At 30.7% G+C, this 27,986-nt stretch overlaps 3 protein-coding genes and 1 long non-coding RNA gene across 5 annotated transcripts; 3 read left to right on the top strand and 1 right to left on the bottom strand.

The window, feature by feature from the left end:
• Positions 1-296: 296 nt before the first annotated feature.
• Positions 297-1,326, top strand: LOC127904398 (uncharacterized). The gene is made up of 2 exons (XR_008057539.1): positions 297-405; positions 711-1,326. It is a non-coding gene; the product is annotated as an uncharacterized LOC127904398 (long non-coding RNA).
• A 209-nt stretch (positions 1,327-1,535) lies between these two features.
• Positions 1,536-7,321, top strand: LOC18105759 (uncharacterized). The gene is made up of 5 exons (XM_024586526.2): positions 1,536-4,241; positions 4,867-4,947; positions 5,589-5,645; positions 6,229-6,304; positions 7,076-7,321. The coding sequence occupies exons 1-4, from the start codon at positions 2,271-2,273 to the stop codon at positions 6,268-6,270; spliced, it is 2,151 nt and encodes a 716-aa protein (XP_024442294.1). The 5' UTR covers positions 1,536-2,270; the 3' UTR covers positions 6,271-6,304; positions 7,076-7,321.
• An 11,181-nt stretch (positions 7,322-18,502) lies between these two features.
• On the bottom strand, positions 18,503-20,676 carry LOC18105758 (protein SPIRAL1-like 1). Its single transcript, XM_006374355.3, has 3 exons — positions 20,510-20,676; positions 20,010-20,274; positions 18,503-18,899 (listed from the first exon to the last, which is right to left on the bottom strand). The coding sequence occupies exons 2-3, from the start codon at positions 20,259-20,261 to the stop codon at positions 18,774-18,776; spliced, it is 378 nt and encodes a 125-aa protein (XP_006374417.1). The 5' UTR covers positions 20,262-20,274; positions 20,510-20,676; the 3' UTR covers positions 18,503-18,773.
• Positions 20,677-22,949: 2,273 nt separating this feature from the next.
• LOC18105757 (uncharacterized) lies at positions 22,950-27,103 on the top strand. 2 transcript variants are annotated; one of them, XM_024586763.2, is made up of 7 exons: positions 22,950-23,113; positions 23,656-24,450; positions 24,558-24,639; positions 24,801-24,867; positions 25,721-25,906; positions 26,023-26,083; positions 26,631-27,103. In XM_024586763.2, the coding sequence occupies exons 2-7, from the start codon at positions 23,673-23,675 to the stop codon at positions 26,828-26,830; spliced, it is 1,374 nt and encodes a 457-aa protein (XP_024442531.1). In that variant the 5' UTR covers positions 22,950-23,113; positions 23,656-23,672; the 3' UTR covers positions 26,831-27,103. The 2 variants fall into 2 exon arrangements, with proteins under 2 accessions (XP_024442531.1, XP_024442530.1); XM_024586762.2 differs by having other exon boundaries at positions 22,951-23,113; positions 23,642-24,450.
• The last annotated feature ends 883 nt before the right edge of the window (positions 27,104-27,986 follow it).

Below are 27,986 nucleotides of genomic sequence, written 5' to 3'. Positions count from 1 at the left end.
GAACAATAACATATAGTTTCTAAAAATTAATAATTCTTTTTTTTTATAGTTACTTTATTAAAATAATATTTTTTTTATTTTTAAAATTAATTTTTGATAATAATATATTAAAATATTAAAAAAAATTAATTTCTAATTTTCCGGCTGCCCAGAGCAGTAATGCTACGCACAAACTTGCTCAATGTTTTCGAACACTTTTTTTTTTTTTTTTCGAATGGCTGCATCTCAAGCAGCTCTCCTCTCACTCACAGGTTTTTCCTGGAAAAGTATCAGGTCCAAGATGAGAGGCTTTAGACAGGAGAGGTGCCAAGAAGCAGAGCTTTATATGACGACAATCCATTAACGTAAGAAAAGCCAGCCTCCTCTGATGCTTCACATGTCAATCCGTTTATTCAACTGGACAAGGTAAGCTGCCTTGTTTCTGATCTGCTATACATCTGGATAGATATATAGTAGATAAATATATAACTATGATTCTTGTTTCAATTTCAAAGCGTACTTCATCGTATTCATGCAATTAAGTTTCCATGACATTTGATGTGTCTATCAAGCCACCTTACAATGCTCATCACTCTCATTTTAATTGTTGATTTGGTACCATTGTCCTTGCATTGCTGCTATAACAGGCATGAAGCTCTTCTTGAAATCTTTTTAATGCAGAATTTTAATCAGGAACATCTTTTCTTGAGTTACCTTCGAACATGGTACAGGCAAAGGATTCCGAGTTATACAAGCCAGTATTGATGGAGTCTTACACCTCACCAGGTGGGTTCTTGCAAAATTTTCAATGTACCTATTGAGTTGAATAGTTTTGAAAATGTTTTTAAGAAATGCTATTGATGATTGAACCAGATTCCATTGTCCATGTATCAGCGGCTTCATATCCTGCATTAGTTATCTGGTTTGAATTGCCAGCAGTCGCATTGAGGTTCGAGAGTGGTCTTCCACATCATCAGGTACATTTTCTCTGTTTTGAGGTTGCAGTATTGATAACACACCAATCCAAGGGTAAATGTGAGCTACAGATTCAAACCTTTCGGGAGTTCAGTGCTCAAACATCATATTCCCAGAAATGAAGTCAAAAGATACGACTCATCACTGCATTCCTTCTCTAAAAGAGAATGCGAACTCTGTGTATGAAGAAAAGTAAATACAACTAATTTAAAGTTTCTTAGTCCTTGCAATCTGCATTCTTTATTATTTAGCATCTCTTCTTTGTTTTGTGCCCAACCCCAATGCCCCTTTAAGTGTTCAAGAAAAGGAAACCAAACTCTGTCCACCGAGAAAATAAAAATAAAACTAATTTAAATCTTTTATTCCTTGCAAGCTGAATACTCTTTAATATTTAGCATCTCTTGCTTGCTCTGCATCAAAGCAACCTAATGTTAAGATTTTTAGTCACATATCTTGGAAGTTGCATCTATCTATTTTATGGCATTGCAACCCGTACCTTCTTTTTGCTTCAACATTATGCAGCGGTTTTTTTTTTTTTTTTGATACCTCGACTACAATCCACTGCAGAAGTAATTTCTCATAAGAATATTTTCACTTGCCCGCTGAAAATGTGCAAAGCAGCAAAGCCTTTGCCTATCGAGCTAGAATCTCTTGAGAATGAAAAGATAAACTCATTTTTTTATTCATTGAGAGGATGCCTATCGTTGATTAGGTTAAGATGCAAAATTCCACTGATGCAAGGCAGAAACTCATTAGCAGTAAATGGTACGAAGTCTCATATTCAAACCTTGGGCCGGGGATTTCAGTGCTCAAACATCATATTGATATTCAGAATTCCTTCTTTAAGTGTCCAAAAAGCTATGTCTATTGTCTATCAGGGAAAGAAAAGGAGAAAAGGCAACTAATTTAAAGTCTCTTGCTTGACAGCACCTCTTTATTACTATTTAGCATCTCTTTATTGCTTTGTACCCAGGCCAAGTACCAAATTCTTACTTGTACATGTAACTATGGTTTGTAAAAGCTGGTCAAGCAAGCTTTAAGTTAAAGGAGATATATCCCAGAATTCACTTCCATATATTAATTTGTAATGCATCCCATACCTTTTCTTTGCATGCTGCAACAACAATATGCAGCAACTCCTATTTTATGATACCTTACCCAAAATCTACTGCAGAATTCTTTTCTCATAAGAGTTTTTTCACTATCCCTTGTAAGAGATTTTTTCAGAGATATCCATATTTACTTTTCATCTTACAAAACAGTTTCTTCTGGGGTTCATCGAGAGAGCTAGTTTCCACTGTTGAAGAAAAGATACAATGCTTACAAAATTGCCTGAAGAAGTCACAAATTTGTGGAACAAAGGGGAGATTCGAGGAATGGTTTTTCTTAGTCTCTTACTACAAACCATCCTCATCATATTTGGTTCTCAGCGAAAGACCATTGCCAGAAGCTGGATCAGGATTCTCGTTTGGTCTGCATATCTATCAGCAGACATGGTAGCAACTGTTGCATTGGGTAATCTAGCCAGGAGCCAAGGAGATTCATCAAGTGACGGTTCAAAAAAAGCAAACAATCCCATGCAGGCATTTTGGGCACCTTTTCTACTCCTGCACCTTGGTGGACCAGACACAATCACTGCATACTCAATTGAAGATAACGAATTGTGGTTAAGGCATTTACTTGGTCTTGGAGTCCAAGTCGTAGTGGCTTTTTATGTCTTCTCAAGGTCTTGGGGTAGCGGTATCCTCACATTCATAGCAATCCCAATGTTCATTGTTGGCATTATAAAGTACGCAGAGAGGACTTGGGTGCTCAGTTCTTCAAGCTCTGAGGGCTTGAAAAAGTCAAATCTCTCAAAATTTCGGCCTTTTTATCCATTAAAGGCATTATCAAAAAAACGTGATCAAGCTCTCGAGGGAAAATATCTTCTTCAAGCTTATACTTTTTTGGGTATATCCATGTTTATGATGCAGGATCTTGTCCCTGGCATTCCTGCACTAATAAAAAGCCAGGTGCTGATTTCCAAAAATACAGCAGAAGACGCCTTCAAGGTAGTAGAGATTGAGCTTGGATTAATATATGATATGCTTTACACTAAAGCGCCCCTGATTTACTCTCGTGCCGGAATCATTCTTCGCTCTATCAGTTTTCTGCTCACATTTACTGCGCTTATTTCCTTCCAAATCCTGATTGATAAGCATGCCTACTCAACTATCGACATTACAATCACGTATTTATTGTTTGCGGCCGCTGTTTTTCTCGAGTTTTATGCTTTTTTATGCCTTGTTTTCTCTGACTGGACAATGATTTGGTTGACTGATGAAGGAGGGAACGCCCTGAGTAGTGCTCTTTATTCTCTGATAAGGAAGTTAACTAGAAGCAAGAGGTGGTCGAGATCCATTGCACAGTATAACCTGATAAGCTCTTCCATTGAAAACAGGCCACTTGGATGTTTGAAATCGCTGGGAATCAATGAAAAGATGAGGCAGATTTTTGTGCATCGGGTGGCTATGAATGTTGATCTAAAACGTTTTATTTTCAAACATCTTCAAAAGAAAGCTGAGAATACGAAGGAAGATTTTTCTTTAATTGATAAGAATCGCAGAAGTAAAATAACTGGTCAGAGGGGAGATGGTGTGCTAGAAAGAGAGGGACTGTTACAGAACTACATGTGGTGCACGACTGAAGTAGACTTCAGTCGGAGCATTCTTGTATGGCATCTCGCTACAGAGATTTGTTATCTTGGTGATAAAGATGCAAGTAATGCCTCCAAAGAATATTGTGAAACAAGCAGATGTCTATCTGAATACATGATGTATCTTTTGGTGATGAGACCAAATATGCTCTCTAAAGGAATCAATGATGAGGGATATCTAGATACTTTGCAAGACTTGCAGCGTCTAAATCCGAACAAAACAAGAGGTGATGAGGCGAAGAAAGGTGTTGTTGATGGAATTTTGCGTTCCGAATTATCTCTTGATGATATAACGTTTCAAAGTCTCTGGAAAATAGCAAAGTCAGTGGTAATCGGTGGGGAAAAGCTCGCCAGGCAATTGCGGTCATTGGAATCTAAGAAGCGTTGGGAGATGATAAATGAAGTTTGGATAGAAATGCTTGCATATGCAGCAGCTCATTGTCCATGGAAAGAACATACTCATCAACTGAGAAGAGGTGGAGAGTTACTCACTCATGTCTTCCTTCTCATGCTACATTTTGGTTTGAGCGAACAGTATGAATTCACGCGATTTGACGGTGACGAAGTTAGTGTATTGGAGTTTTTTTCATCGGTAAGTATTCCAAAAATCTCTCTCAAGTACATTGCTGGATGTGGACTACATTTCTTGTTCTTCATTTTGTTTAACTTGAAATGGTTGGATGATTTTTAAAAGGTTGTACTCTCTCCTTCACAAATTAAACCTCGAGTTGTTGTGAGAAACAAAATTCATATCAATTCTCTATATTTCTGATATGAATAGTCTGTTCTTAATTGAAAAAAAAAAACAAAAAATAACATATCATAATAGCTTGCTGAATGTCATGGATTATTTTGTTAGTGTCATACCAGTTATTTTTAAAATATTTTTATTTAAAAATATATTAAAATAATATTATTTTTAAATTTATTTTTTATATCAATACGTGAAAAAAATTATTTTTTTAATATTTTTAAAATACAAAAATAAATACATACGAAGAATTTCAAATTTTTTTATTGAATAGGCACCATATCAAAGTTTTATCTTATGATATCATAGCTCAATCCATTACTATATATTTTTCTCAAATCATTAATAAGTGTGGTCAATATTGATGTCTTTGTGTCTAAGAAAACTATGGAATAAATGATTAATATCATATATTTTCTTTTATTAATTGATGACTTCTTGAATTTTGCATTTCTTTCTTAAAAAGGACGAGAGTCGAAAATATAAGTCGGCCGTAGAAAAGTACGCAAAAGGTATTGTAGACATGTCAATGTCAAAACCCGTCGAGGTACGATGCTGATTTCCTCTCTCACCGTTCTTTTTCACAAGTAGATTGTATAACAGAAGAGTCTCTTTACTTCTGCAAAGCACAAGTCTCTATTTTACAAAAATGCATGAATGATTTGTCAAGTGCGGCAATAATATTTTCCTAAGAGTAATTGGATTTTATTTTTATTATTATTAGTGAGAGATCTCGGAAAAAAGAAGTTTGAAATACATTGATAAATTTATAGTAAATTGTCCATAAAAAATTAAAATACTTACAAGTATCTCACAAAATTAATATTAGAAAATAGAAGACTATACAAAATATGTTTGATATATATTGATAAAATTATAAATATATACATTAAATTATTTATATGTGTAAATTCTCATATTAAGATCTTCTAATTTCTTTTATATACATGCCATGTGTTATTATGTAATTAAATGAGGACTTTTTATTTTTATATTTTAGTGGATAGGCACTCCACCAAAGTTTTCTTACAATGTATGATCCTCAGATGATTAATGAGTCCGGTCAACAAAAAAACTATGAAATAAATTATTAATATTATATATTTACTTTCGTTATGTTAACCGATGATTACTTGAATTTTCGAAAACAAATTGAATGACGTCTCACCGGAATCTCAATATTGCCAGGTCTTATACAGATATTTGGCTAAAACTGCAGACACGTCATTGTCAGGTTCCGATGAGGTACGCTACCGATTTCCTAGTTCTCCTCACGTAGATTACATAATGTAACGATACAAAATTTAGGATATAATAAATTTATTATTTATAATGTATTGGTATTAAAAATAAATTTAAAAAAAATAAAAATAATTATTTTAATATATTTTTAAATAAAAACTATTTTAAAAATCAATCAATAATAAAAAGGTTATCAACACTATGATATCATAGCTAAATCAATTACCAAATATGATCCTTAGGTAAGTTATTAAAGGTATGTTTAATTTTTTTTTCAAAAGTGTTTTTAAAAGAATTTAAAAAAAATTTATTTTTTTAATTCAAATTAATATTTTATTACACTTTTAATTCATTTTGATATGTTGATGTCAAAAATATTTTTTAAAAAATATATATTTCATGTATTCTCAAATAAAAAACACTTTGAAAAGGAAAAGCAACCACTACCACACTCCAAAATACTCCTAAAAAAACTACAAAATAAATAATTAATTAGATATTTGTTTTTGTTTACCGGTGACTACTTGAATTTCTGATAACAATTGAACGATGCTTCACTACAATTTTTATTTTTATTTATTTGAAGGAGGAAGATGAAGAACATCTCCTGGCGTTAATTCAGAGATAATGCAGGCATGTTAGTACCGTCCAGTCCCTCTGAAGTATGATACCGATTTCCTTCCTCGCTATCCTTTTTCTCAAGTAAATTGTATAATGGAGCAGTGCAGAATCAATTATATACAACAATGGATGAAGGATTTGTCAAGTCCTTCGATCGCAAGGCAACAATTATAGAAATTCTTTTTTTTTTAATATCATGGAAAAAAAGTTCTTAAAAAGATTTTAGTATCATTTTTATTGAATTTAAAGCATGACACCTTAATGGCCAAGTTACCATTGCTAATTTTAGAAACTAGAGGGATAATATTGGAAAAGCTTAAACTATAGGATTAGAAGAAAATGTTAATCAATCTATAGAGATAAAAATAAAATTTATCAAATAATATTTTTGAGCATCATATATGTCATTCAATGTTGATTTTAAGCCCCAATAAAAAGAAATTCATTTTAAATCAAGTTGTGTGATTGATAAATCAACATTAGAATAGATGTTTGGGCATGAGTGGCCCAGTACCTAGCTCTTTGAGAGCTCTCAAGGGCCTTGTACGTGGGCTGAAAGCTAAACCCACGTGTCATTTTTTTATTTGACTAAAGAAGCATGTAACAAGACGTCCATTTTTTTAATTTACTAGCAAACTTTAATCAATTAATATCAGGAAATTAGTCTCTCTATATATTTATATTTTGGAGTGGGAAATGAAATTGAAATTCAAGAGACTCCTAATTTCAATTTTTAAATAAAAATAAATTGTGTTTATTAATGAAATATCAACTAATTACCTCTACTGAGTTCCAACATGGTTATTTTGAAGATGAATGTGGAAGAACTTAAAAAGATGGTGGCAACTAAAGAACAAAAGCTCAAGCATGGAGGACTGGCGCTCTTCCAGGAGGCTCACCAACACAAAATAACAATAATCAATGGAATCAGAGTATTATTAGCTTTTGTTAAGTTGTGTCCATAATTATTTAAGTGAGTTAACTAAAACAAATCATTTTTATTCATTATTTACATGTGTTCTTCAGACTTAGATTAATAATTTATTAATTTCATAGTTGGTCCTAAAAATGAACAATTTCTTTTCTTTTCCTTTTGCCAATTTTGCATAGAATCTCTCCGAAGGAATATGGAGACCTAATGTGGGTTTAATGGCAATAAAGCGTTGGCTTATAAATAGATGCTATGATATTAGTTTTTTTAATATAAAAAAATTAAATAATGTGGGGTAGAGTTGACTTAATATGACCAGATTAAGCTAATATTTTTTTAAAAAAATATTAGATTTAACTTGAAAAATTGATTTGATTTTAAAATAAAATTGAATTAACATTTTTTTTAAAAAAAATATTGAGATACAAAAATATTGGATTGATTTGAACTTCACGACTTAACCCACCTAACACGTAATTCAGGTACAGGATGTTTATTTGAGATTACTATAATACTATAGAAAGTAAATCAAAATAAATCATGAAAACTAATTAAAAATTAAAAAAATATTTAATGATAAAATTAAAAAAAATATTGAAAATAATAAAAACTTAATATTGAAAAATTAAATTAAAAACAAAATCAAAAAATAAAAATAAAACCTAGGAGAGTGGGCTGAGTGGCCATGGATCTTTTTTATAATTTATTTTATTATTTTTTTCCTAAATGGAATTGAAGTTAAACAATGCAACAGTTCATGTGTCATTCGTAATCCATAATCAATTAAAATGTTTTGATATGATTTATAGATGTTCATTAAACACTTTTATTTAAAGTGAAAATAATTCAGAATTTGTTTTAAAAAACAATTATAGTCTCAAATCATAACAAAGTTTCTTTACTTTCCTTGCAAACAGGCTGGTCTAGCAAGAAGAGAGAATTGTTTTTGTGATTCGACATTAAAATTATTTTTTATAACATATTTAGATTTAATTTTGAATTTTAGGGATTAAATTAAAGAGAATAAAAAATAATATACAAAATATAAAAAAAAAACTTTTAAAAGTAACCACTACAATACTTTCAAATATCCCCCAAATACTCTCTTATTTAATTAGATATCAAGTTTTAATCAATTAATATCAAGAAATTAGTCAAATTACTTCTATATTTATTCAAACGAGAAATTAAATTGAAATTCATGAGACTCCTAATTTCTATTTTTAAATAAAAATAACTTATATTGATTAATCAAATATTTGTTAATTACTCATGTCGAGTTAACAATGTTGCTATTATGAAGGAGTTGAAAGAACTTAAAAAGATTATAGTAGATACAAAACGAGAGCTTGAGTAATTGAGATCTTCTTTAACAGCATCAACTCCACAGCAAGGAATTGATTCACTTACAAGAAGTTTGCCAGCACAAACTGATGGTCATTTTTTTACAGAGTCAATTCTTGTTTTGTTACTGTTAGTGATTGTGTTTAATTGTATTTATAATTTACCTTTGCTTTGAATTGTTCAAGCTGGTGGGTAGACTATAATCTCCTAGTTAGCTTTTTGGTCCGGTCATGTTCATTAAGTTTTAAAATTTTGAAATTAAAATCGAATCTTACTGGTTTTTTTTTAATTTTTTAATTAGTTAATTTGATATTGTTTTTCTCGGTTTGTTTTTTTCAATTAATTTTTTTATTTTTTAATTTAATTGATTTTTTGATTTTTTTTAACCCCTACCATTGGTGATGCTAAGTAATCATTAGTATTGGATGAAATTTTATATATAAAAAAATCACTTTACTAAGTGCCAATTTGTTTTTATGTTGTAAAAGTATTTTCAGATTTTTTTTATTTTTATTTTAAATTAATATTTTTTAATAATTTTAGATTATTTTAATATGTTATATCAAAAATAAATTTTAAAACATAAAAAATATATTATTTTAATATATTTTTAAATAAAAAATTATTATTATTATTATAATCTTAACATGCTATAAATTGTTACCCGACAACTTTCAGTGGCAGTATTTTTGGGTAAGGTATCAACAAATATAAATTACTGCAGAATATGTCATATCAAGAAAAAAAAAATAGAAAAAGCTATGCATTAAATTAGTACCTTCCTTCTTTTTTTTTTTCTTCTTCTTCTTCTTCTTCTTCTTCTTTTTTTTAATATAAAACAACATACAGATTAAATTAAGCAAAAAAAAGATAGCTAGCAATTTATTATTAAGTATTTTTTTATTTAAGAATATATTAAAATAATTTTTTATGTTTAATATTAACATATCAAATTAATTAAAAAAACACTAAAAAATATTAATTTAATATTTTTTAAAGTCAAATATAATCAAATACAATTTCAAATACAAAAACAAATAGTAAATAAGATGAAGGCTAGAGAATAAACAAAACAAAGAGTAGCCACAAAGGAAAATTAGATGGATTGATGTGGTTTGATATTTGTTTCACATTATTTATATTATTTTATATTTTAGGTTAGTTTTCTAGCCTTTTTAAAGGCATTATAAACCTTAGAAAATTTTATGATGCACAAGTTATAACTAGTGGTATCTTATTAGTCACTCTATAAAATTTACTTTAAATTAAAAGACATACAAAAAAAAACAGAGAGAATAAAATTTATGTCTCACCAAAAATAATAAGAATACCTCCACATAGGATTTCTCTATCTTATTTTATCTATTTTTATTTTCATAATAGTTTCTAGAGAGTAATTACTAGAATATCACTAGTTATAGCTTAAACACCATAAAAAAATTTATAAGTCTTCTATAAAGGCAGACTTTGTTAGATTAATATTTTAAAAATAAAAATAAAATTTTAAGGTTCTTTCTGTTTTAACCATATTTCATCATATTCAAGATAATGTTTTTTTAATATTGAGAAGACGGCATATTTGATCAACTCAAGCTTTACGACTTAACCTGCCAGATCCATGATTTGAGTTAGAGAACTCCACTGGGTCTAAGAACTTTGTTTTTTGAGCTATTTTTTTACTTAATTATAGAATAACAAAAATAAAAGCTTGTGAAATCGAGCACAAATCAAATGTCGTAATGTTTATCTGAGACTGTAATAACCTAATAGAAAACAAACTGAAAAAACTTATAAAAATAAATTCAAAATCAAGCAAACATTGAAGGATAAAACTAATAAAAAAAGATAAAAATAAAAAATGCAAAAAAAAGCCACCACCTTCGTTGTTCATATGAACAATGAAGGAGGTGAGTTTACACCAATTCTTTTAGATTCATTTACTACCTATTTGACCCGCACTCCATCATAGATCAATTCTTTTTTTCCTTAAAAAAATTATATATGAAAGCTTTTCCAATGTATTTTTGCATATAAAAAAAATCATAAGTGTAAATCAAAAAGGCTTACACATGGTAATGAAATTTTTATTTATTCAAAAATTAATAGAAATAGACAAACATAAAATTGATTGAATAAAAAAAAATTATGCAAGGTTACAAATATTAGAACTATTATCCAAAAATTAATATTTGTTATTTAAAACATAAAAACAATTATATATGAATTAAATATTTTTGACCTAAAAATCTTTTTTCAACCCATTTTTTACCTAAAAATCTTGAAAACATAATAGAACCTTGATAAACCAATCAGTAACTTAAAAAAAAACCCAAAAAATCATTCCAAAACCTTAAATAAACTCGAAATCAAAACAAATTTCGAGCTCAGATTTATTTCTTAAATAATTTCAGGGTAAAAAAAACACCTAAGATGAATTTTCCTCACCAAATAGAACTATTTAGTACCAAGATCTATTGTTTTGATGGCTAGAATATGTGTAAATGATAATTTTCTCTTTCTATCACTGAAATCTAGCAACTTTCTCTCTCAATTTGAATCTAGAAACTAATAGATAAAAATAAATTAAACCAAAATTGATTTTTTAAAAAAAAAACCTTAAAAATTAGAGGGTCCCAATTATATAATTCTTAAAGAATAAGGACTAAGTTGAATATTTCATAACAATTTCAAAAACACCACCCATCTTCTCCTCATGTTTAACTTTAATCTATTTTTTTTTTAATTTTCCCTTTTCTTAACAATTTTAGCTAAATTAATTTTAAATTAGGTCCTTAAAAGGAAGAATTAAAAAAAACAAAAAAAAAACTTGGACACAGAAAATCCGGTGCCACTTTAATCAATTGTTTTTTTTTAATTTGTCTTTTCTAAACATTTTTATCTAAATTAGCTTTAAATTAGGTTCTTAAAGGGCATAATTAAAAACAAAACACTTGGGCACACCATAATAAAATTGAAAACCAATAAAACTTTAATAAAAGGGTCAAGAGAAAAAAATAAAATTTAGAAACTAATAAATAAAAAAAAATAAAATTTTAAACCAAATTTGATTTAAAAAAAAACCTAAAAAATTAGAGGGTCCCAATTATTATAATTCATAAAGAATAAGGACTAAGTTGAATATTTCATAAAAATTTCAAAAACACCACCCATCTTCTCCTCATGTTTCACTTTAATCTATTTTTTTTAATTTTCCCTTTTCTTAACAATTTTAGCTAAATTAATTTTAAATTAGGTCCTTAAAGGGAAGAATTAAAAAAAACAAAAAAAAAAACTTGGACACAGAAAATCCGGTGCTACTTTAATCAATTGTTTTTTTTAATTTTGTCTTTTCTAAACATTTTTATCTAAATTAGCTTTACATTAGGTTCTTAAAGGGCAGAATTAAAAAAAAAAAAAAAAACACTTGGGCACACCATAAACTTTGATTGAATAATGAAATTGAAAACCAATAAAATTTTAACAAAAGGGCCAAGAGAAAAATTAGAAACTAAAGGAATAAGAATCAAATTGAAAAAAATAATATATGATAAAATTAAAAACATACAAAACTTTTATAAAAAATCAAGAAAAAAAATTAAAAGTAAAAAGAATAAGGACTCAAATTGAAACAATCAAAACAAATATGACCAACTTGTACTTTTTAAGAAAGGAAAGAGAAAAGAAAGAAAAAAGTCATTGATTACAAACCACCCATCATTTGTCAACATGCATCATATTAGGAGAAAAAGTACATAACATAACTTCTAAAAAGATAGTAAAAGGCGATATTTGACTGCCATATGTCACTGCACTTGCCACGCAAAAAGTGCAGGTTACCCTACTTGTTGGTGTATGCTTGTCTCGTGTCAAAATCTTTTATTTTTTTATTTTTTATATTACAGAAAGATAAAAAGGATCCAAACCCCACCTAAAATAACATAAAAAAACCTAGATATAAAGACAAAAATGCCCTTCAAAGAAAGCTTTAAAATAACTTATCTTGAAGGCATTGAAGTACTTTTACTGTTTATTTAAAACCCCCTGACAAAAGCTTTATTTTTTCCCTACCTGGAAGGTTATTTTAGTACCTCCACCGTAAAAAAAAAATATGCAAAACATTTGTCTTTCTATAAAAAGGATAAAAATACCCTTCGCTCTCAGTCTTCATTTTTTTAGGTTGAGAGGAGCAAAATAGGGATAACAAAGTGGATTGAATGTTGACAATTACATTATTTTCCCTGCTACTTATAGAGTTTCAGAGAGCTAACGAATTATTTGAAAGTGTGATAATAGTTATTTTTTAAAATATTTTTTATTTATAAATAAATTAAAATAATATATTTTTTAATTTTTTTAAAAATAATTTTTAATATCAACACATTAAAACTATTTAAAAATAACAAAAAAAAATTATTTGAAATAAAAAAAATTTAATTTTTTTCAAAAACATTTTTAAAATATAAAAACGCAAGCATCAAGCATGTGACTATTTAGGTATCTTTTCCGTTGGTGTGGCAAAGACACGGTTGGCAAAACGCATCTCAACTTATTTCGGCTGCGTTTATTTTCAAATAGGTTTTGCATTTGCGGTGAAACAAATATAACAAGGTATTTGGTAACAAATCAAATCGCGTTTTATGCTGCGGGGCCCACTAAAAAATTAAGTTTGAAACACAATTTTTGTGAAGTAGTTTTTACATGCTTTTTTAATTGAGTTTTGTAAAAATTCCTAAAACCCTGTTTAATTTTGCATTTCAAAAGCGTTTTTGAAAAAAATTAAAATTTTTTTCTTTTTTTCTTTTCTTCAAATTAATTTTTTTTTTGTGTTTTCATATCATTTTGATGCGCTGATATCAAAAATAATTTTTTAAAAATAAAAAAATATTATTTTAATGCATTTCCAATTAAAAAACACTTTGAAAAGCAACCACAACCATACTCTCAAACACAACTACCAAACATTTTATACATATTTTTTGCTACACATAAACTTTAACCACAATTTTTACTAAACACGTATTTAAATTCAACTAATCACAACTGACTGTACTTTTTTAAAACTTATTTTTTTAAATCGTAACCACAAAAACTACCTCAAAAACAAACGCACTCTTCATTTCTCTAAAGTGTTTAATGCCACTTTTTATAGGGGTGAGTAAAAAAACTGAAAAACCGATTAAACCGAGAAAACCAGAAAAAATAACCGAAAAACCGTACCATAAAAAAAACCAATTAAAAAAAACCGAACCGAACCCAAACAAAGCCAAATTAGAAAAAAACCGAGTCAAACCGAAACAACCGAGCCAAACCGGTTTTTATCCTAAAAATCGAACCGAACTGAACTGAAACCGGTCGGTTTGAATTGGTTTTAGTTTTTTTAAAAAAAAATTAATTTGGTTATTTTTTTTAATAAAAACCAAACTGAACAAAAAATTATCACCCCAATCTTTTCATTCCTTTTAATCCATGCGTGTTCACTTTGAACTGTGCCATGAACAAAGTGAAACTGTAGGACTTTTTGTATGAAGATGCTCTGGAAAAAGTTTCTCACATCTTGTTAAAGCTTCATGGAATTGTTTCAATGAAAGAAGTTAAAACTGTGGCCCATCATTTTTGCGGTTGTTATGCTGGACAGGCTACGAAGTGGAATCGTGCTGGCAAAATTATTTGCCTTTTGAATTCTAGTCCACATCACAAAAGAAAAGGCTAAATTACAAGGTAAATTTATGGCGGCCATGGACACATTTTTCTCTTCACCATGGTATAACTAACTTTTTGTTATTCTAAAAAAAAAAAATTCAAATATCTTGGTGTTGGGATATTTTAATCTTTTCACACTATCTATTAATTATTAAAAAATTAATTAAAAATATAAGATTTTTTTCCAATTTTCTAAGTATGGTAAAATGATCTAATCATCCTCTACATCAAAGTTTTTTAAAACTAGCATATGGGTGCTTATGTCTTTTTGATCTTTGTACTCTGATTTTTTTTGTTATTACCAGTTTCATCAGGGATAATTTGATCTTTTAAAAGAAATTACTTAATATTTTAATTGAAAAAGCTGCTAGCATATGAGGATACCTATACACTATAGGAGGCTCACGTAGTGCTTCTTGGTGGCAAAAAATATCATGTTGTCGTGTCTTCAAAAGCTCTACCACGCCTTTTTCTTCTTAGCGCGATGTGTGTTAGCGGTGATGGGATGGTTTATCACCGATGGAGCTTTCTTTACTCTTTTTTTTTTCTTTTCTCTCTCCCTAAAAAATTAAAGGTTGATCATTTTTGTTGTTGATAATTCAACTTCAGTCCTTATTTTTTTATTTATTTTTTTTGTTCTTGATCCTTTTATGAAAGTTTTATTTGTTTTCAATTTCATCACTCAATCCTAATTTGTCATATATTATCTTTTTCAATTTGGTTCTTATTCATTTGATTTCTAATTTTTTTCATTGGTCTTTTTGTAAGACTTTTTGTTTTCAATTTCATTCTTCAATCCAAATTCATAGTATATTATTTTTAAAAATTTGGTCCTCATTCTTTTAAATTTTTTTGTCATTTTGTTAAAGTTATTTTTCTTTTTAATTTTACCATTCAATTTTTTCTTGGCATTTTTGTAAAACTTTTATTGATTTTCAATTTCATCATTCAATTCAAATTTATAGTATATTATTTTTTCCGATTTGGTTGTCATTCTTTTGAGTTTTTTTTTTGTCTTTTTGTTGAAGTTATTTTTCTTTTTAATTTCACCCTTCAATTAAGAATTTGTAATTTCCCTCTAATTTATTTTTTATTTTGATTTTTATACCCATTCTTTTAATTACTTTTTTTTATCCTTTTGTGTGATTTTTTTCTTCACAATTTCATCATTCAACATTTAATTTATTAGGGGTTAGGCTTTATATTTTCTCATGTATGGTGTTTCTAATCTAATGACTCAGATCATATATTTAAAAAGTTAATAAGGGTCGACATCTTTTTTGGTTTATTTTTTTTTAGTTTCATCATTTGATATTAATTTATTTTTTAGTAAAAAGGCTTTGTGGTTCTCTTTGTTTTTTTTTTTATGTATCAAGTTATCCTGACTTCATGAATTGGGATATAAATTTGACAGGTTAACTCAGGTTGACTCACCTTTTATTGCCTAGATTACATGTCTATCGCTAACTTGAGCTGACTCATGTTGGTTTTTTGTTTTTCTATAAAGTTTTTTCAATCCATATTTAATTGGATGAAAATTAAACCCCGAACAAGTTTTTGTGATTTTTTTGTTTTTTTTTTGTATTGTTGTCTATATTTTTATATAATTAAAATAAAACTAATTTTTTTACCAGTTAAAAATATAACTCGATTAATAAAATTTTCATTTTATCTTTAAATACATTTACAGAACCTAAACATTGTGTTTGACATAAAAAAAAAATGTGAATTCACGGAGTAGTGGAGGCCCACATATAGTGTAAGTTAAATCCCACCTATACTTGCACGATAGTAGCCATAAAAATAAAAAAAGTTGTACACGTGTTCACTTTTTGTGGTAAGATGATGGTTATCCAGGTGGGGAAATCTAGCAATATATTGTTATAATACCATATCTATTATATACCTTCAATTGTAACCTTTAATTTTTTGTTTTTCTCTTTTAAAATATATTTCTACCAAATTGTTAAAATTGATGGTTATGTTCGTATCATGTGAGTGATTTTAATATAAATTGATGAATATATACTTTTAAGTCTATTTTAGGAAACAATTATAAGGTTTTTTTTTTTTTTTTACTTGAAAGGTATTTTTCTATTGAGTTGGTTAGTTTATATTGAAATTCCCATGTGTAGTGTGCGCAACCATTAATTTTAACAATATGGAATTACTTGCTTTTTTAAGAAGTGGGATCTGCTGTCACAATTAGCAATTAACTAGCCTCGGTTTATGTTTATGCGATTAGTTGTGGGGCACAATATTTTTTTTGGTGTAAAAAATAATATTTAGATATTGAAAAGTGAAAAAAAAAAAACATACGCATGTATAATTGATAAGTGATGTAATAAGGATATGTTTTTAGATGACTGAAAGAAAAATAAAATTTAATTTTAATAAATTACAAATTCATTTTCCAAACAATAAGGTTGTGTGAAAACATGTAGCGATGTATTTTTAGATGGCTGAAAGAAAAAGAAAATCCAATTTAAAAAAATTAAAAATTCATTTTTCAAATAATAAAGTTGTGTGAAAATATGTAGCGATGTGTTTTTAGATGGCCGAAAGAAAAGGAAAATTCAGAGAATGTCGATTTTTTTTTGCTTTTTAAAATCCTTAATTCAATTTAATTGAGTTCCAAACCTTTTAATTTTTTTCTCAAATGTAATAAAAGATATTAGACAATGTCATTTGCTTAAGCTATTCACTTAAACAATTCGTCAAGTACGTACTTCTATTATAGGTATCGAAATTAATAATCCTTAATATGCCTTAAAAAACAATTTTATTATCAAATAAAAGGAAGATTTACAATGATTTGACACGAAAATTAATTATTAGAGTTGTTTTGTTATTTTTAATAAGAAACACTTCATGAACACTTGCAAATTGGATGAAATATTTAACAATCACTCATAGTGAATGACTCTAGGGGTGATAATGTCTAATATCTCTTACTTTAAGGGAAAATGAAAAAAAAAAAAGTTTGAGATTCAATTGATAATAAGGTAATATAGTAGGACGAAATCGAGGTTTCTCCTTTATTTTTCTAGTAAATAATGAGCCTCAAAATCAGAATGATTTAGGCAACATTTGGTAACGGTGTAAATCGTATTTTATAAAAATTTTAATTTTTTTTATTAAAAATTAATTTTTTTATATATTTTAAATCGTTTTGATACGCTGATTTCAAAAATGATTTTTAAAAAATAAAAAAACATAATTTTGATGTATTTCGACACGAAAAACACTTTTAAAAATAACTGTAACTACACTCCCAAACAGGCTAAGATGAGATTAGCAAAAACTGAGACGATTGCCATTGAACATGTTGTTAATTAGTTGATTTTTTTATTATTATTAATATAGTTTATGCTATGTTCATTAATATTGAAGTCCCAAGACTGGTGAAGTTGAGGTGCCATCCTGAAAGGAATGTCACATATTATAACGCTGAATTAAAATCATATTTTCTTCCATTTTTTATTTATAATAATAACAAAAAAATCAAGAATATCAAAACATGAAAACTCAATTTTACCCATTCCATTGAGGGTTTTTAATTTTTCTAATTAGTTTTGAATATAAAAGAAAAGGAGTTACGAATAAATTTTTTTAAAAACTATATTATAAGAATAAAAAAGAAAAGAAAGTGAAACAAGTCTTGCTTCATTAGAAACAAATAAATATATAGAAAATTGAACTTTTTGAAACTATCAATGACTAAGCTACTTTATTGGAGATAATTATTGTAGGGTGCAGACTTTGTTGATATTTGGTTTGATATCTATCGGACAAGATCTTGCCATGATCTTATTTTTTAAAATAATTTTTATTTAAAAATATATTAAAATAATATATATATTTTTTCAAAATTATTTTATCACAAGTACTTCAAAATTATTTAAAAACATAAACAAAATAAGAAATTTTCTGTTTGCGCTACAATTCAAACAAACGTTAAAAGTTAAAACTCCGCCACCACAAATCGTTCCCGCCGGCCATCCTTCATCCATCAAAATCATCAAACCCTAAACACGACTTGACCTCAAAATCTTCTAACAACAAATAAAATTAACAAATTAGTGTAGATCTATTGTGTTTGAAGGTGAACGAGTGAGTTCATGTTATCACGGGCTCCCTGTTATTATATATTAAGAGAAAATCAGCAACTTTTTAAAACATGTATCCATCCCCCACCGTCACGGTAAAGTCATAAAATATATAGTAGAAGAACCACACAGCCTAGGCAACAAGAGAACTTGCATGGCAGTAAAGGACATTTAATTGGTGCCATTGAATCTTTGAGGATCCCTCCCTACAAATTCAATTTCTTTCATCAAATTCAAATGCGGACAAGCACGGATGTCTGCTCCGAGAAGCCCACCTAGAAATGCACCATACATGCAAACAAGTGCGAAATTTAGTAGTACAGTTTTCTACTCCAGACATAATACATAGATATACTGTTTTCCTTGAAATTCAAAAGGTCATAGAACAGCGGTGACCAATGGCTCCACCACCTATGTCTTGATGCCTCATTTCCCACCACCAGCACCACCAGCACCGGCACCAGCACCAGCACCAGCACCACCACCACCAAACAGGAAGTCCAGTGAAGATCCACCGCCAGGAGCTGCATGCACCTTTGTTGTTGGGCGGTCCTGAGCAGAGAATTTCCAGAAAATCACTTTAGAAAGAACATTGCCTTTTGTAATGAGGTACAAAATGGAGGAAATTGTATTATTTTTTTTTTGGACTAGTTGCCTTTGAATATCAGCAAAAAATGCATGTATACTCACCAGTCCAGCAAATAAAAGATACCGAATGCCAAAAATTCTAAAGCAGGAATAACAATCTATCAGAAAACTTCACTTTTCAGTCACATGAATCACCTACAACCACCACCACCTAAATCCATATACTGGTGCCAAACGTAAAATAACAATTATAAACTATCAACAAGCTTGCACTTGTTACGGTGAGGATGAAGCTTCAAGAAAGAGTTCAAAATTTTGAAACGTGACTGGAAACAAAGGGAAACAGAAAGATCTTCAGGTATTATCTAATGCTAGATAGAACACGAAGCCAGATGGCTTTTACAGGCATAAATGACAGCGTTACAGGCTGTTACAAGGCCAGTAGAGGTTACTTCCCTAGTTCAATCCATGTCTTTTGGTGAGGCACTATTAAACCTCTGGCTCTGGTCACATAAGCCTATTTCTGTTTACCAATCCCACCCATCAGCGTTTCAGAAGATAATGTCCATCTCATGCATAATGGTATAACTGTTATTCTGGAGTTTTAAATTGTGGGGCGAATGTGATGCATCGTGTCAATAAGCAAAGTTAAAGGCCTGAAAATGAGGAATCTTGATCTCTATGGAGCAGCAACTATGATATCGAATCCCATGGAATTCTCGAAATGGAGGAGCAATAATTTACCATGACACATGCATTCCTTTTCCAACCGAGTGTTCAATTATAAAGCTTAACCAGAACACATCCCTTTGTAACGAGGATGACAGACTTGCATTACAAATGTGGTAATAAAACTAACAATCAACCTTCACAGGTAGGATAAACTGAATCACCGAGTGAATTTTTAATAATAATAATAATAATAATAATAATAAATCTCTTGATAACCCCAAGGTTTCTATTTCACATCCAAAATGCTAGCTAGAATGTTAGGTTAGTGTCGGAGATTTATGACTAAAAATTGTTAATTATCAACTCTAGATAAGATCCAGTTTGAGTATTTTATCAGCATACCGTGAGAAAGTTGCCACAGTTCTGCCCATCAGCACGGAAATAGTTATTAGTGGTGTTGGGTTTTGCAGGAACACCAGCTGGAATCTGCTTGCTGACCTCTGCAGGCTCATTGGCTACAGGGAGGCGGCTGCTCTGAGGAGTCTCAGCATTGGTATTGGTGGGCTTTGGAACTGGAGGAGCAGGAGCCTCTCCACCTCCAAAAAGGTAGCCCAAAGAACTCTGTCCTCCGCCGCTGCTCACTCCACGTCCCATTATCTCGATCCAACTATTATATGAGAAACCCAAGAGAGGAGATGTTCGTTAACATATCAGAAACGGAAATCTAAGTCTTACTGGACAAGATTATGATGATCCCATCCCATCTTTGTATGGTTGCCGAGAAAACCTTAAATTAAAACAGTTTGTTCGATCTTGTTTTCCAGCATTTTCTCGAGAAACAAACAGATATCAGAAAATGGCATTGGTACGGAGAAAGAGAGAGAAAGAGAGAGAGGACTTACCTGTCGGTGATATTTTTCTTCTTAAATCTGATCTGAGGCTCAAGTGCTCTATCTCGCTCGAGGGACTGTAAGCCTCGGGGGTTGCTTTAAATTGACGATGCTGAATAATAGTGTGAAATTAATTTTTTTTTATTTTTCCCAATAAAAAGGGTGTTTTTAGGTCTGCTGGTATTCCATCAAAATTAAATCTTTTTTTAAATAATTTTAAAGACTTGATTTTTATATATGTATGGTACATTCAATAAAATCTAATAATTTTTTTTAAAATATTATCCTTTCAGTTGAATTTTGTAAAGAATAAAAGTAATGTGGTATTCAAAAAAGAGTAATTCTTCAATTTTATGAAAAAGTAGGATTAGAAAAAAAAAAAAGTAAACTTCTATTCAAATGCAATATTTTGTTTATTCAGAAAATTAAAAAAATAATAATTTTAAAACTTTTAAAATTTATACAAAATTTGAAAAACAAGTTTTAGAAGTTCTTTTTAGTTTTTGTTTACAAATTTTGAATTGTTTTTCAAATGATAAAAATTCATCAACAATACAATTTTTCTAGTAATTGTTTTAGCAATATAAAAGATTAAAATTATTTTTTTTATATTTATTTGGTGTCATAAATTTAATTTTTATTATACATATAAAATAAATATGTTTTTTGAGTTAATAATATAACTTTTTCATGATAATTTTTAGTTTGAGTTAAATAAAATTAATATTTTAGAATTAAATTATTATAGAATATTTGTCTGAATCTTTTATCCTGGGTCTTGGCTAGGGGTGTTCACGGTTCGGTTCGGTTCGGTTTAGACTTAAAAAACCAACCGAACCGAGTTATGTTAGTTTAGTGAAATATTAACCGAACCGAACCGAAATCCGGTTCAAATCGAACTGGTTCGGTTCGTTAAATTCGGTTTTTTTGGCAAAAAACCGAGAAACTTAATCCCATCACCAGAAAACCTAAAAATTCAACAAATCATGAAGTTAACAAAATCAACAGCAAACTTGAACTTATTATGAAACGAATATTTCTGCCCAACAACAACAACCATGTTTTCACATTGAAGCCATCCTTGTAGCCCATGATACATTTATATCAAAATTGTTTCGTAACATAGGAGAACATACACTGATTAAGAAAAAGTTTCAAATCAAATAGCCTCACAAGAGTTCAAAACATTATTCAGGAGAAAATAAACAAAATCTAAAAAGTAGAACTGAACTCTATCCTGCGTGCTGTAGATCTGGATTTGTAGATCTGCAAGAATAGAGGAGGATCGCGACAGCTTGCACATAAGTAAAGAGAGAAGAGAAGCCCTGCCTGCTGTAGATTTGGATTTGTAGATCTGCAAGAATGGAGGAGGATCGCGACAACTTGCACAAAAGTAAAAGAGAGAAGAGAAGCTAGGGAGATGAAGATGGAGATGTGGGTTTATGTTCGACCAGTAGTAAAGAGAGAAGAGAATGCAAAAGCACAGATGCAAAGCATTTGAGAACTTGAAAGGAAAAGGAGAAATGAGTTTTGAGGTGGAGAGGTGGTTTGCAATTTGCACAGACGGCGGCTTTTTGTGAAGGCAGGGGAGAGGGTGAGTTATGTTAGGGTTAGGCTAATTAACAATTTATACCCCTGCACAGATGGCGGTTTTTTAGGATATTTTGGTTGGGCTGGTTCGGTTTGCTGGTTTTAGTTTTAAAAACCAAAACCGGACCGGACCTGTTAAAATTTATGGTTTTAAAAATCAGTTTAATCGGTTTTTTATCTCGGTTCGGTTTTTTCGGTTAATTTTTCTTCGGTTTTCTCGGTTTTCTCGGTTAATCGGTTTTTTTGAACATCCCTAGTCTTGGCCCAGCCTTTGTTGAATTTTTTCTTTCTTGGACCCTTTTTGGTCATTGGGTTTTATAAAGAAAGGCTTTTTAGTATGAATTGTGTTGTTCCATTTTGTTTTTACATTTTAAAAGTATTTTAAAATTTTTTTTATTTTTTTATTTTTTATTTCAAATTAATAGTTTTTAGTATTTTTAAATCATTTTAATACATTAATATCAAAAATGATTTTTAAATAATAAAAAAATATTATTTTGATATATTTTTAAATGAAAAATATTTTGAAAAGTAATCACAATCATACTCCTAAATATAATATAAGTTTGCTAGAGAAAAAAAGAAGAAAACAAGAAGAAGAAGAAGAAGAAGAAGAAGAAGATGATGATCGAAGAATAAGAATGAAGAAGAAGAAGAGAAGTGAGATCTAAGTGAAGGTGGATTCGAGAATTTTTAAATCGCAGATCTAGTTTATTATACTCTGGAAACCGTGCAAATGTATGTATATATATATAACTGGGTAGCTTGAGGACTGGGTTATAAAGCAGAATATAAATAAGGGACTGAATTGTAACTTGTCTGTCAACAATCAGTCTTCTGGAGCAGAGTCCTTCCGCACACGCTAACATCTTAAACGGTATCCTTGCAAGAAAAAAATAAAAATAAAAATCGACAAGACTTCTCACTTTCCTTTTGATTTACTTGGTATCTTTCCTCCTCCTCCCTTCTTAAACAATTCTTCACCAATTTTACACTCTACTTTCAAATCGCGGCAATTTCTCTCAGGTTTTCTCTCTTCTCTTCTCTTTGATTTTATTTTTCTTTGAAGGTAACTGTTATCTGTTTCATTTGATTTTTCTATTGCTTTGATAAACCTCGTGTCTCTCTCTGTTTTTTTTTTTTTTGGAAAATAAGATAAGAGAGAAAATTAGGCTTCCTTCTTTTAGATTCAGTTTAAAAATTGGTTTATGTTAGTGTTAACAATAAGCTTATTTACAACTTGCAATTACCTGTAAATATTGGCTGCGTTCTTTAAATTAATCAATATTTTCATTTTGCAAATTTGGAAAATTGAAAAGAAAAGGATAAGAACAAGCTCAATCTCTCAGATAATGTCATTTTTTTTATTGGTTAGTGTTATTGGATCATATTATTTTGTTTACTTGTAAGTTTTATTGATTCATAGAATCCTGAATAATAACCATAACATTTCTTAAGCCTAGATTGTTGGTCCAAGGTAAAAAAATAAAAATAAAAAATTAACACAAGGTTTTAAATTCGATCATTTCTTTTGTTCTTTGTGAAATGCGCAAGTAAATTTGTGGTAGGATGAGATAATTCGAGTATGGCGCTCGATCATGATTCTGCTGAGGGAGATCATTTGGTGAATGTAGAGAGAGATAAATGCCTAGAGGATACAATCAACAACAATGCTTCTGAAGCAGTTTTCTCCGAGCAAGAGGGGGCGCTTCCGATTAAGAACATTGCTTTGCATTCAGTTCTCACAAAGGCCATATTGAAATATTCAAGAAAGAAGAGGAAGAGGGCTAAGAAAACTTCATCCTTACTTAAAGATACATCAATCGTAAATAATACTGTTCATTCAGTTCTCACAAAGCGCAAATGTAATGTACTACTGAAATATTCAAGAAATAGGAGAAAGAAAAGTTCATCCTTTGTATATCACAGGAAGATGATAGATTCACATGATTCCTCACAACATTGTGTGGAACCCATGGTGGTGGCAAGTCAAACTTCGTTGGATCAGTCAAATGAAGTTCGCTCCGTCCATGTCATGGAAAATAACGTAGAAAGAGTACAAGTTGTTGAGCATGCTGCACCAGTGCAGGTTGCGGCAAATGTTTTGGTTGAGATGTCCTCTGACTGTTCACCGGGTGACTTTGCATGTGAGGAAAGTAAGATCACTGAGATAAGGAACAGTGTTGGTGTGGAAGCTTCTGTCAAGGAGGTGAAGATTCCACAAGCCTGTGCACTGGAACGACCTCACACTGGACGTGTCACTAAAAAGCTCCTTATCCTTGATGTTAATGGACTTCTAGCTGATATTGTTTCATATGTTTCTGCTGGATATCAGGCTAACATAGTAGTCTCTGGGAAGTCAGGTGAATATTGCTGTGTAAAACGTCTTTGTATAGCTAGAATTTTCAAATGTTCTCCTTTCTCATTTAATTGTTAAATTCTAATTTCATCTCCACTTGTCTCTTTTCAGTTTTCAAAAGGCCCTTCTGTGATGATTTTCTGAGGTTTTGCTTTGAGAAATTTGATGTTGGTGTTTGGTCATCAAGAACCAAGTATTGTTCTTAGTTCATACCTGTGATTGTCTTAGACTCCATTTTTTAAAGTTTTTTCGTATTATTTAACATTAACATCATTGCTCTCTATATCTGTTTGCAAATTAGCGATTGTTTTGGTGGCCCTCATTGTATCTTAACTGTATTCTCGTTAATTGCAGGAGAAATGTGAACCCGCTGATTGAGTTTCTCTTTGGTGATTCAAGGCATAAGTTGCTCTTCTGCTGGGTAAGTATGCCTTTCAAATTTAATGCTCTCTTCTTTTGTGCATGTCAATAACTAAGGGAGCTCTGGGTTACATCCCATTCACTGTATTTTGGTGGGCATGAATGGAACAGAACAAAAGGGTGTTTGATGGACAACTTTCCATCCTTTTGAGCAGGTAATTGGACTCAATGTTACTGGTTCATATGGGGAGTTTTTCCTAGTGAAAGTAGTGCCGTAGAGTTTGCTCACTGTCTCTTTTGTTACTTCTGTTCTTTGCTGGATTAGATAATTTTTTTTTCCTGCTTGTAACATCAATAAAAAAGTTTTAAATTTTACGAGCATGGCTTTGCACTGAAAAAGTTATCTTGGCACTGGCAACAAGGCGTGATTTGAGCATTGGTTGCTGGTTTGATCATTTTAAGTTTAAGCAGTTCTTTTTCGGAATTACATCTAGGTGTTTTTGGCAGGATCACAACTCAATTTGATTGCTATAGAATAATATTTTTCTTTCAATAATGCTATTCTTATTGGAGGGATAGTTTTCTCTGAATGTCCTAAGAAATTTACAGTCAAACCTCTAATAGTTTAGGTGTCAAAACTATCTACTGATACATGGTACCTGAACTTCTGTTATCTATGTATTTTGGTTGAAGTTTAAAGAACTTCTGAAGTGCTTTGGTTAATCACTTCAAGATCTCTTAGGATTTTGTAAAAAACTCAATTCAGGCGACTTTATTGGCGTGGTGTTGTTGAAAGATGCAGCCACTTAAAGATCACATCTCTTGGCTGTTGTGTTATTGCTGCTGTAGCTTTTCTTTATCTTTTTTTTTTTGAGCTTAACAATGTTTAACTTATGATGATTTTTTTCATACAGGATCAATCTCACTGCACTGATACAGGATTCACCACAGTCGAGAATAGGAGCAAACCCCTGTTTTTGAAGGAACTAAAAAAAATATGGGAGTATCTTGAGTCTACTCTTCAATTGAATAAAGGAGAATATGATGAATCAAATACGTTATTGTTGGATGATTCACCATACAAGGCTCTATGCAATCCAGTATGTTTTATAGTTCTCTCTAATTTCTCTCCTTGTGGGTGTGTAACTGGTTTTGCGTTGGGTGGCATCTTGACACCATTCTTTAACTAATTTTATGTCAATGTTTTGTTGTTTAGGTGCACACTGCTATATTTCCTCCTTCATATGGGTACAGGGACTTAGCAGATTCTTCATTAGGTAAGACACTTGGAATTTAGATGGAGGCTTCTCTCTCTTTTGGAAAATTTAAGGTATACAGGAAGCCACTTTGTTATAAACATCTGCATGCTCTTGCCCAGGTATGGCAGGCCAAAGTTTGAGCCTATGAATGAACACTGAGCAATCAATATACCTCGCTAGTTTGCATTGCCCATGTTTATATTCAGGGTTTCAAATCCCATGTTTTCTCCTCTATAACCAAGCAGATCTATAATTTTTTGTTCAGGAGATGCATTAATTTTAGGTGCCATTAAAATGAAAACAATATTAACCACTCCTCATTTTTGGATCTTATTTTGAGTTAAGCACTCCTAATCTCTATTTGCCGTGCTTTTAGTTTCTGAACCGTGATTATGCCAGTTTTAATTCCTATTCTGAATGCAGCTACGACCATCCTGTGCTTTCTTTGTTGTAATTATCTCTCTGAGAGGCCTATTTTATTTGAAGAAAATATGAAACTAATGTAGTAATTTTCCTTTCCTGATCATGTTTTCTAATGGTTGTTTCTCCACATGGTTCTGAACAGGACCAGAAGGTGATCTTCGGGTATATCTGGAGCGATTAGCTGAGGCTGAAAACGTCCAAGAATATGTTGCACAACATCCATTTGGTCAACGAGCTATTACAGAATCGGATCCGTCCTGGGGTTTCTATAGCAGGATTGCAAGTGCCGACTCATGTCAATCCCAGAATGTTGCCAGCACCTCCGTCACTTGTCAGCCATGACCACGAAGAAATGCTTCCCATGATGATTTTTGACCCAGAATGCTTGTGCCTGAGCTGCTTCTGAAGGCTGACTGATGTAGAATATCTTTTGCCTCAGGTTGGCTTCAGCCTTGAGACGAACAGGGACACTTCAATGTATTTTCAAGGACATATTTTTTTGTGTATTAATCCACGCTAAGCCAATAGATTTAGACTCTCGCAGCCTGATGGTGATGTTTTTTCAACAAGCCAGGTCTGCGATGAATAAAAAGAAAATAAAATCCTTGCCCTGCAGATGACTGGCATTGATGGTGGAGGTGAAGATCTCGTGTGGCCTCCTCGTGATCTGACGTCACGCCTAGGAGTGGAGTCACCAGCTAAGATAATAATGTCCCGTCCCATGTGGTGGATGACCTCTTTTATAGAGGGCGGTCAGTGGTTATGATCGTCTGCATCTCTTGGGCCCACCAGCACTTAATGCTGGTCCACAACTTCTGAAAAGCAACTTAAATAAGGAAGGTCGTTGAGCTAACCAAATCACTAGAGAAAATGGCTGGTCACTCATCCATTTTGCGTGTGCAATAGATGTGGTTTGATTGATTCCACATGACCTGGCACTGGCAATTCATTTGGATGGTTTTTTAGGAGGCTGCTACGTGTCTTCATCCAGGATTAAATTCAGAAGTAATCTTAGCTTAATTGATGTAGAAGCATCAATGGACAATATCTCTCTCTAGAAAGAATTAAGATTGCAGATTTTAAATAATTAGAAAGAAATGGAGACTCCTTTCCATTAGCACTTCTACAAAACTAAATTAAAGGTAACATTGGCTCAGGATTATCCAAGACCTATAGGAATCAATTAAGAGTTATGACCTTAAATTTACAAAATTAAAAACTACATACAATTCAACTATAATAAAACAAGAGTGCATTAAACTCATTTTAGCATGAATATAATGGGACATAAGGATGCAATTTGTAAGAACTAAAAGTATAGATATTTATACTTTGATAGATCAAGCTATTTATTATGAGAAGATGTTAGAAAATAAACATAGAAGAAAATACTTAGAGAAATATACCTAGTTGATTATTCAAATAATGTTGTGAACACACATTTCGTGATTGATTCAGAATCAGATGATGAGTTTGAAGAAGTCCAACAATAACTCAT

The sequence above is a fragment of the Populus trichocarpa genome, chromosome 15 (assembly GCF_000002775.5).
Source record: "Populus trichocarpa isolate Nisqually-1 chromosome 15, P.trichocarpa_v4.1, whole genome shotgun sequence".
Taxonomy (NCBI): domain Eukaryota; kingdom Viridiplantae; phylum Streptophyta; class Magnoliopsida; order Malpighiales; family Salicaceae; genus Populus; species Populus trichocarpa.
The sequence above is the reverse complement of the archived record's forward strand: the minus strand, read 5'-3'. Positions and strand labels throughout refer to the sequence as shown.

What these genes read in the sequence shown, in the direction of transcription:
- LOC18105757 (XM_024586763.2), top strand. Translation starts at nt 23,673, where the DNA reads ATGGCGCTCGATCATGATTCTGCTGAGGGAGATCATTTGGTGAATGTA. An exon ending in GTTTGGTCATCAAGAACCAA is followed by an intron (nt 24,640 to 24,800) that starts GTATTGTTCTTA and finishes CGTTAATTGCAG; the next exon opens with GAGAAATGTGAACCCGCTGA. An exon ending in ATAAGTTGCTCTTCTGCTGG is followed by an intron (nt 24,868 to 25,720) that starts GTAAGTATGCCT and finishes TTTTTCATACAG; the next exon opens with GATCAATCTCACTGCACTGA.
- LOC18105758 (XM_006374355.3), bottom strand. Translation starts at nt 20,261, where the DNA reads ATGGGACGTGGAGTGAGCAGCGGCGGAGGACAGAGTTCTTTGGGCTAC. An exon ending in ACTGTGGCAACTTTCTCACG is followed by an intron (nt 18,900 to 20,009) that starts GTATGCTGATAA and finishes TTCTCTGCTCAG; the next exon opens with GACCGCCCAACAACAAAGGT.
- LOC18105759 (XM_024586526.2), top strand. Translation starts at nt 2,271, where the DNA reads ATGCTTACAAAATTGCCTGAAGAAGTCACAAATTTGTGGAACAAAGGG. An exon ending in TATTGGAGTTTTTTTCATCG is followed by an intron (nt 4,242 to 4,866) that starts GTAAGTATTCCA and finishes TTTCTTAAAAAG; the next exon opens with GACGAGAGTCGAAAATATAA. An exon ending in CAATGTCAAAACCCGTCGAG is followed by an intron (nt 4,948 to 5,588) that starts GTACGATGCTGA and finishes CAATATTGCCAG; the next exon opens with GTCTTATACAGATATTTGGC.